Here is a 10,419-nt window from a genome sequence, read left to right on the forward strand (position 1 = left end):
GCTGTAGCTCTGAGGCTTGGCTCTAGCTCTTAGGCCTCTGCTGCTGAAAGAAGGTATCTGGCCTTTGTTTGGGTTCTATAATCGATACACTGTTTCAATCCAGCTGGCTGATATCCCGGCGGGCTAAAGCAGGTTTCTGGAGTTTTGTTTGGCTTCTATATTTGTAATGTTTCAAACTGCAAGCTCAGAGGCCGGCAGCAGCAGGCGGGGAATGCTGGAGTCCTCCGTCACTGAAGCAAGCCTCATGTTCGCTTCAAGCTGCCTGGCTGCCATCTTGGCTGGCAGTTAATTTGCATATTGCCCTGATTAGCCAATGGGAAGGGTAGCGGTCATACGCCAATTACCATGTTTCTCTTTTATTAGATAGGATGGTATCCCTTTGGGACCCTCGCCACTTAAATATTTTCCCATTTACTCTAATAGCAGGGTGGAGACCAGTTCCTTTGAGAAAAGGCTGGAGACAATTTCTGCATCAGCTCAAACTGTTTTCCCAGCTCAAACTGTTTTCCCAGCCCAAGTGGAGGCCACACTAGTTGAGTTAAAAGACTGTTTTTAAGTTAGCTTTTATTCAAGTCAAGCAATTCTGTTTGCTTTCTAAGGATAAGAGATAATGGCATTATCCTACTTGAGTTAACTGTTATAAATTGTATTTTTCCCAAAACTATTGATATGGAGGGGCAACAAAAATGAGAACCAGAAAGTACAGAAATCTCATGGCCTTTTAGACTATCAGCTCAGACAGCTCACTCTTAAACAGGTGAGTAAACACAAAACTAAGAGGAATGCCACCAGCACCCCCTACAACAGGCTCAGGACTGCTGGAGCTGGCTGTGGGGGAGGGTGAAGCTGCCATTTGCTTTGGCTTTGACTGTCATCATGCCCACTGACAACTGAGAACTAAAGAGGGAGTGCAAACCTAAGGACAAGGAATGCTCATTAAATCACAACCTCACACACCCTGCTCGGGGCCTGCCAGAAGCTTTTCAGTGCATCACACCTAAATCTAAACCTGCAACCATGACCTATTAACGTTACCTATCCCAACCTCTCCTCACCTGCCGGAACCCTCGCTGGATCTTTTGTTCCTTAAACACAGACTTTGGTCCCAACCTAGACTTTGGTTCTTACTGTTCCTTGTCCCTGCAGCTCTCCCTACTCAGACCCTCACACAACTGGTTCCTCATACTAGTTCAGGTATAAGCGAAAATGCTTTCCCCATTCACCCAAAATACCACCCATCTCTAACACATCACCCAGTGTTATTTCCTTCACAGCACTTAGTAAACCTTACTTATCATCTTCCCTCCCTAAAATCTAAGCTGCCTGTGAACAGACTCTTATCTGTCTTGTTTAGCATTGCATTCCCAGTGGTTAGGTGGTCAAAAACCTAAGTTGGAAATACATGAATAGTAATGCTTCTAGGAAGTCATGAAGCCACTCTATACTGGAGATTTTTATCTGTGAAGAGAGGAAAATGTTGTCCTACCTACTCTCAGAACTACGATGCTATAGTTGTAAAGTACTTTGAAACAAATTTTAGAAAAAGTAAAATAACCATTTCACCCGTTTCCCATTCCTCCAGCCCTAAGAGTTTCTAGTTAGAAGTTTGTCTTATGAGTTCCACAAATGGCCACTGAACAGTGTCCAACCCACAGGAGATACGTAAGCACAATAAATGGACTGCCCTGATGGCTACCCTCTGCACACTCGGGAATACACCAGCAGCAGAGAAATGGCAAGTTTTCACATTAACTGTCAACATATGTCTGACAGACATTCGCTAAGGAGGCAGGCAGTATGACACTGTAAAGTATGGGGTCTGAGTAATATCGCCACCCATGATGAGTGACGCTACGTGAGTTACTTCATCCCGAGCCTCAATTTCCTCTCTGATACATGGACCTAAGGCTACCTGCCATGAGGTAACCAAGAGGATCCACTGAAAGGGCCTGTAAGCAGTTGGCACAGGAAATAATCCACAGAGAATGGTTGTCAGAAACATTCGTAACTCAGTTTCTCATTCATGACCAAACCACTTTAATTTACAACTTCAATAGACAATATGAAGTTCACGATCTCTTGAAATTCTGACCTTGCTCCTGCAGAAAAACAAAAGGGAAAAGCTTTAAATACTTTTATTTTCACTAACTCAAATCCATAATTCTGTTTATTCAATTATTTAAGCATCCACTGAGCAACAGTCATGTGAGTCGCCTTATAGAGGAGGGAAGCAAAATCACCTTGCTCTCACAAAGGGCTTACAGTCTAGTTATTAAAACAAAACATTAATGACAGTGTGGGAATATTGGGAAATCTGTAAGAGGATAGGAAAGGGTTAGTGCTGTCAGACACTTTAACACAGGAAGCAGAGGGCCTGGGACCTCTCACCGTCCATAACAAACCCACAGACATACAAACTATAAAACAGCTTAATTACCTGCCTTTTGGAGACATTTATGCCATCCCCCTCGGCCCTGCATATCCAAAAACTGCTGTAATTTTCATGTCAATAAGCTACTTCTAATTAAAAAGGCAATACTAATAATACAATTTAATGGAAACACTCAACTATCTTTTAATGCTTCCTATCCTTAAAACAATTTCCAGCCCTAACTGGTTTGGCTCAGTGGATAGAGCGCTGGCCTGCGGACTCAAAGGTCCCAGGTTCGATTCCAGTCAAGGGCATGTACCTTGGTTATGGGCACATCCCCAGTTAGGAGGTGTGCAGGAGGCAGCTAATCGATGTTTCTCTCTCATCGATGTTTCTAACTGTCTATCCCTCTTCCTTCCTCTCTGTAAAAAATCAATAAAATATATTTTTTTAAAGAAATTTCCAAGGCGTTCTGAATGATGGCAATTAAACTGTACAATGATTAATTTAAACTGTTAAATAAGAATGTCTTAACCCCCAAGGGGTTGTAGGGCAAGGAACTTCTCCTGCTACCTTCCTTATGAAAGAAGGGAAACTGACTGATGTCCTGATCTGGAAAATGAAAGGGTCGTAACCCTTTACTATTTAAAGAGTTCATTTCCATGCACATCCATATCATAGCATTGCCCTATGCTAGAACTTTCCATGTAAGTGCTAAACGTAGAAGAAGGTAGTAGTTTTGCAACTATAAACATGCACTGTAAGCTCCTGTCTGTCTTGTCCACCCTGTAATCCCTGTGTAGACTTGGTACTTAAAAGCCTTTGATGGCTAAGTGGGACCCTAATTTGTAACATAACTTAGGAAAAAATAAATTTTTAAAATATACAATGAAAATGAAGATGAAACCCAATTAGGGTGAGAGATGGCGGGAGCACAGGGGACAGCAAATGTGAAAATACTAAATTCAGAAATCAGACACATGAGCCCTGGCTGATGTGGCTCAGCTGGTTGAGCATCATCCCATGCACTGAGTGGTCGCCAGTTCAATTCCCAGTCAGGACACATTCCTGGGTTGTGAGCTTGATCCCCAGTTGGGGGTGTGCAGGAGGCAGCCAATCAATGGTTCTCCCTCAATGATGTTTCTCTCTCTCCATTTCCCTTCCTCTCTCTCTCTAAAATCAATAAAAACATATATTTTTTAAAGAAATTAGACACATGATATTGCTAATTCTTTATACAGTTAGAAAATGCATATTTCTTCAAGACTTCATAGGTACAAAGTTAAAACATTACTAACAAGTAAATAGGCCGGCTAGCATGGCTCAGTGGTTGAGTGTTGACCTATGGACCAGGAGGTCATGGTTCCATTCCCGGTCAGGCCATATGCCTGGGTTGCAGGTTCGATCCCCAATGTGGGGCATGCAGGAGGCAGCCGATCAGTGATTCTCTCTCATCATTGATGTTTCTATCTCTCTCCATCTCCCTCTCTCTCTGAAATCACTATAAAATATTTTTTTTTAAAAAAGAATGAGCTCTTCTTTCTTTATATAAAAAAGTAAATATAGCCGAAACCAGTTTGGCTCAGTGGATAGAGCATCGGCCTGCGGACTGAGGGGTCCCAGGTTCGATTTCGGTCAGGGGCATGTACCTGGGTTGCGGGCACATCCCCAGTAGGAGATGTGCAGGAGGCAGCTGATCGATGTTTCTGACTCTCTATCTCTCTCCCTTCCTCTCTGTAAAAAGTCAATAAAATATATTTTTAAAAAAAAAGTAAATATAACTTTCAAAAAATAGAAATTTTACCTACTTGTAAAGAGTTGAGTCTACACTTTCAGTCTTCATCATCCGGAAGGATACCCAATTCTTCATCCGTCCATTGGGAAGGATCTGGATATGGAAAGTGACCCTGGTGACATTAAAAAAAAAAGTCAAGAATCTATACTCTACACAATTACATTTAAAAAAAATATTTAAAGGAAAAATATATAAGGAAAATATAAGGCTATAACATACACACCCTTGACATGCCACAGGAGGGAATTCTACTTTACTCGACGGCCCAACTGTTCTTCGTATTGTTCCATGTAAGCTGAATTGTAAAAGCCTGCCCATTTGAAGTTACCAGCTTGAGCCAGAGTTTGAGTATGTGTTTGTGATGAAGAGCAGTAGGAATGGAGGCAACAGATTTCAAAGATACCCCACATCTCAACACTGACTTGAAGCCCTGGCAAAACATAATGGATGTCTCAAACTGTCCTGTCATCATGCTGGGAGATCTGGGAGCCTCGGGTGGACTTGTTCGTCTTCGATCCCGATCTAGGGGGCATCTGGCTGCACCACTGTCTCACACCAAATAGCCACATATCCTCCTGGCAGCTGACCCACAATGAGACAGGTGTCTATGTGCTGCTGGTGTGTGGACACTAGGCAGCTCCCTTACTGGGCGACAAGGGCACAGAGAAGTTCTCGGAGAAATGGGATACTAATCCACCTGATGCCTCTAACACTTGTGCATAATTTAACATTTTTTTCTGACCCTAAAAACAAAACCAAATTGACTAAAATTCAAAGTATTCTGGATCAACAAGCACAGATTTCAGTGGCTCAAAGGCTTCATTCATTTCCTAGAGAACGGGGTCGGTGCAAATGCGATGAAAGTTCAGTTGAGGCTAATAAGATGCCGAGTAAAAACTTCCCTCCTCAAAACAAATTAGCCCACATTTATCCCACCCCAATTTGTTGCCTTGGGCCTCCAGACAGACTAGATAACATTCATCATTTAAAGATTTTAAGTGTGAAACTTAACCTGATAACCCTTGGTTCACAAGGTAAAAGAACTAGTTTCTAGTGTCCCTCCAAATATGGCAAACTAACACAAAACATAAAACATGAACTATTTAAATGTACACCCTTTAATACAAAAGGGGAGAGATAAGTTTCATTAACAAAATTGCTGCATACACACAGGACAATATGGGGAAGGGATGTACAGTAGCCCCCCTTATCCACAGGGGATACGTTCTAGGACCCCCAGTGGCTGCCTGAAACCATGGATGGTACCGAACCCACGGCACAGACTGTATTTTCCTTAACATACATGCCTTTGCCCTTAAAGGAAGCACTTAACATTTGGCATGTCCACATGTGCTTTGGGGCCATTATCAAGTAAAATAAGGGTGAGACTTGTACACAAGCACTGAGTTACCACAATCGACTCAATCTGATAACTGAGACAGCTACTAAGTGACTAGCTGGCAGGTGGTGTATACAGCGTGGAAATGCTAGACAAAGGGCCGGTTCACATCCCAGGCGGGACAGAGCAGGACATCACAAGATTTTATCATGCTACTCAGAATGGCACACAATTTAAAATTTATAAATTGTTTATTTCTGGAATTTTTCATTAAATATTTTCAGATCACAGGTGTCCCAGGTAACTAAAACCAAGGAAGCAAAATCATGGCTAGAAAAAGAGTTTACACACGGGGGAAGGGGAGAGAGGAAACAAGCTAAGTTACTATTTCTTCCCTCCTCCCACCCACAGAAAGGAGAATATTCTGCACTTACCAGCACAGCATCCGAGTCATGCCAAAAGCGCCAGAGAATCCAGAACCACATGGTTGCACTGAAGAACTCACCCTTGATCACCTGGGACCGGGTGAGCTGGGGAAACTCTCTGTACCTGGGCTCAATGTGCACACCGCCACCAGCACTGCAAGCCGAAAAGAAAATGTTAGGCAGCTCGCTACATCTTCAAAGTATTCAGTCATCCAAAACCCTCAGTTCCATCCAGAAACTGAAGCTAACATTTCTCATCTCCTCCATGAAATACAGAATGATAGAGCTCCACAAGCCTTCAAAATACTCATTTTTCATAAGCTCACTTTAAATTTGTTAAGCAACAAACAGTGGCCTAAACTGACAAGAGACTAATGATGGTTTTCCTTTAGTGAATATTCCTGTATCTTACACCAGAAATATGAATGTGTTCATAATGAGTTACAGGCCCCAAGAGTTTTGGTTAAAGGATTGTGAACCTATAGTAGTTAAGCAGTCACTAGCTTTATCCAAAGAAAATAAATAAACAAATCAATTTAGCCATCTATTTCAAAAGTAAATTATGTCGTCGGCTCCACTGCAATATTTATGGGAAAGAGGACATTGTAACAATAGGCTTCCTCTTTGATAGGTTTAGATACTAATATGCAAATCGACCGAACTACAGAACGACCAGTCGACATGTGCTGACCACCAGGGGGCAGACACTCAATGTGGGAGCTGCCCCCAGGCCAGCCAAGGCGGGTGCCAGCGGGGACCCCCCTGATCGCCCCGCAGAGGGAGGCGACAAGCAGCAACAGCAGGGGGTGGGGCCGGTGAGCAGGTGGCACCAGGCCAGCCAAGGCTGGTGCCAGCAGGGGCCCCCCCATTGCCCCACTGGTCACCCCACAGATCAGCCCTGATCACCAGCCAGGCCTAGGGACCCTACCCATGCAAGAATGTTGTGCACCAAGCCTCTAGTCTAGTTATAAGGCCCAGCAGTTAAACTCATTAAATAAGATTTGAGAATTATAGTTCAAACCCACTCTCCACATTTCACTGTTGCTAGAGTCTCATAGTGTTTTAACTATGATTTGAAATAAATGGGTGTCCCAAACCAGGATTAAGTATCAAGTTTAAACACAAAAATGCACCATAATTCTCTGTGAAAGTTACATTTTAAAACATAAACCAACAGGAACTGGTGTGGCCTGGTGGTTGAGTGTCAGTGGTTAAGCCTAGAACCAGGAGGTGGCAGGTTCAATTCCCAGTCAGGGCACATGCCTGGGTTGCGGGCTCGATCCCCAGTGTGGGTTGTGCAGGAGGTAGCCTATCAATGATTCTCTCTCATCATTGATTTTTCTGTCTCTCTCTCCCTCTCCATTCCTCTCTAAAGTCAATAGAAATATATTTTTAAAAGAACAAACAAAAACCAGATCATATAACTTTGAGGTTTAAAAGCCTAGATGGCCTCCCATCAAATTTGCCTTTGTCACCTATAAAGCCCTCCCTAATCTCTCAGATCCCACCTCTACCACCCTTCCCTCTGCTCCCCCCATTCCAGCCTGCCGGGCTTGCAGGCCATCAGCAGCACACAGAGCCTTTATGGAGAGGCCCTTTCTGGCATGTTAGCATGGCTGACTTCTCACTCAGGACCTACTTCAATGAGTCAAACTCTCAGGCATGCATTCCCCACATATTCCTGCATACAGTAACCCATCCAGTAACCTATCCTGGACACTGTAGATTAATCCCCCTCGATTTTCTTCATACCACTTAGTAGTACCTAAATGTGTTCTTTCTTTTCTACTTGTTTGTGTCCTCTCCTCATAATGGGAGCTCCATTCTCTTTCCTGTATTAGGCTCTATCCCCAGCACCTAGAAAGGATCCTGGAATCCAGAAGATGCTCCATAAATATTTATTCACTTAATGATGACTCACACTGTGAAATCAGTGTGCGTTATGGAAGAACCAAGACCTCAGTGAAGAGGAGCACCCCCTAGCCCAACTGGCATGGCTCAGTGGTTGAGTGTTGACCTATGAACCAGAAGGTCACAGTTTGATTCCCCGTCAGGACACATGCCCAGGTTGTGGGCTCGATCCAGTGTAGGGCGTGCAGGAGGCAGCCAATCAATGATTCTCTCTTATCACTGATGTTTCTATCTCTCTCTCCCTCTCCCTTCCTCTATGAAATTAATAAAAGTATTTTTTTTAAGAGGGGCACCCCCCAGTCTCCCCCAGGGCTACCGCTTGGTAGTTATTCATTGTTGTCTGTGCTCAGGTCACACCTAGGCCTTTTCTTTCTTCCCACCTCATACCTGTCCCAGCTCCATATCTATATCTATCTATATAAAAGCCTAATATGTAAAATGTCCTCTCAGGAGTTCAACAGACCAGGTGTTCGATCGCTCATTATAACATGCTCTGAACACCAGGGCGCGGCGTGGAATGAAGGAAGGCCCTGGCCAGCAGCCAACAGCTGCTAAGGACCATACCCGTGTACGAATTTCGTGCACTGGGCCTCTAGTCCTTAACACTCTGTAACTTTAGGCAAGTCACTCCTTTAATTTCTGAGTCTCAGGTCCCTCACAACAACAGCTGAATAATACTTGCATGGTGTTTACTATGCACAAGTAACTGTCCTAAAACACTTCAGGAATTCTAATTCATTTGATTCCTTAGAAGTTAACATTATTATCCCCATTATACAGGTGAGAAAGCTGAAGCATGAAGAGATCAAGAAACTTCCAAGGTCATGCAGCTTATGTGGCAGGCACTACCCTGCATTGCCTCTTGGTAAAGTGTAAACGATGGTCTAAGGCAGTGGTTCTCAACCTTCCTAATGTCGTGACCCTTTAATACATACAGTTCCTCATGTTGTGGTGACCCCCAACCATAAAATTATTTTCGTTGCTAACTTCATAACTGTAATTGCTACTGTTATGAATCATAATGTAAATATCTGATATGCAGGATGTATTTTCATTGTTACAAATTGAACATAATTAAAGCATAGTGATTAATCACAAAAACAATATGTAATTATATATGTGTTTTCCAATGGTCTTAGGCGAGCCCTGTGACACGATCCTTCAACCCCCAAAGGGGTCGTGACCCACAGGGTGAGAACTGCCGGGTCTAAGGGGTCTCCAAACACTACCTGGAAAAATCCAAGGTACTATTTTCAGTCCTGCTCTTACTGAATCTCTCCTCTCTGCACTACCAGCTTGTTTTTTGGTAGATGTGTCCTCCCTTGTAGTATGTCCTGCCAGCGCCATGCTCTCCAGTCAGTTGCTTAGGCTACCTACCTCACCAGGTGACTCTTTTGCTCACTCTCTTAAATTCTAGTGTTGGCCAAAACCGGTTTGGCTCAGTGGATGGAGCGTCGGCCTGCGGACTCAAGGGACCCAGGTTCGATTCTGGTCAAGGGCATGTACCTTGGTTGCAGGCACATCTCCAGTAGGGGGTGTGCAGGAGGCAGCTGATTGATGTTTCTCTCTCATCGATGTTTCTAGCTCTCTATTCCTCTCCCTTCCTTTCTGTAAAAAGCTCAATAAAATATTTAAAAAAAAAAATTCTAGTGTTGCAAGAGTAAACCCTAATGTAAAATATGGACTTTGGGTGGCAATGCTGTGTCAACGTAGGTTTATCAAATTGTAACAAATGTACCACTCTGATGAGTGATGCTGGCAATGGAGGAGGTAATGCATGCGTGGGGGTAGGAGGGTATATGGCAAATTTCTGTACCTCCCACTCAAATTTGCCGTGAATTGAAAACTGCTCTGAAAAATAGATGTTTTTTTAAAAATTAAGAAAATTCTGAATTGCCCAAGCATCTACTTTTGGGTCTCCCTTCTCCCACCTTCCCACACTCCGAGTGACCGCCTACACTCCCGTGCCTTAGAGAAGTCATTCCTCAACCTGCAGCCTGAGTGATTTTTCAGAATTATAATCTGGCCACAAGACATCGGACTGAAGCCGCTCAACGACGGCTGTCGCCTGTTTTAAATTATTCAGCCGGCCATCAGGGTCCTCTACTGTTCCCTCCCTATGCCCCAAGTCTCCAGCCTCACTCCTGCCCTTGACCCCTCAAATGCACACACCGTAGAGGTTGTTTCCGCGGCCTGGACCGACCTCCCTTCCCCAACTCCTGCTCTAGCTTCCAGGTGAGCTTCAACTTGTGTCCACATCCAACTGTGAACATCCCGAGCGCAGGATCCCCCTGGTGCAGGGTAGTGTCCCTGCGTCCCCCTCACCCCCCACCCCGCTGTCACCAACTCCCCCTGGCCTTGGCGCAGCCGACTACAAGTCCCAGCATGCCACGGGGTGGGTCCGTCCCAGGCGCCCAGTGTCAAGGTGAGAACGTCCCGGAAACTGGCACTTTCTGTAAGAAGCAGGCCAAGATCCCACCCCCGACCGACACTCACTGACGGACTCCGCTTCCAGCCGCCCGCGCGCGGAGGCCTCTGAAGAGGCTGCCTCCGCCGCGAGCGAAAGGCGCCAGCCGCG

At 44.5% G+C, this 10,419-nt stretch overlaps 1 protein-coding gene across 1 annotated transcript; it reads right to left on the bottom strand.

Moving 5' to 3' along the window:
• Positions 1-1,986: 1,986 nt before the first annotated feature.
• NDUFB2 (NADH:ubiquinone oxidoreductase subunit B2) lies at positions 1,987-10,417 on the bottom strand (the record flags this gene model as incomplete). Its single annotated transcript, XM_006777132.2, has 4 exons — positions 1,987-2,099; positions 4,180-4,278; positions 5,940-6,084; positions 10,338-10,417. Coding segments are annotated over 3 exons (300 nt in total), but the record flags the coding sequence as incomplete, so codon positions are not given.
• Between the last annotated feature and the right edge of the window lie 2 nt (positions 10,418-10,419).

The sequence above is a fragment of the Myotis davidii genome, unplaced genomic scaffold (assembly GCF_000327345.1).
Source record: "Myotis davidii unplaced genomic scaffold, ASM32734v1 scaffold329, whole genome shotgun sequence".
In the NCBI taxonomy this organism is placed as follows: domain Eukaryota; kingdom Metazoa; phylum Chordata; class Mammalia; order Chiroptera; family Vespertilionidae; genus Myotis; species Myotis davidii.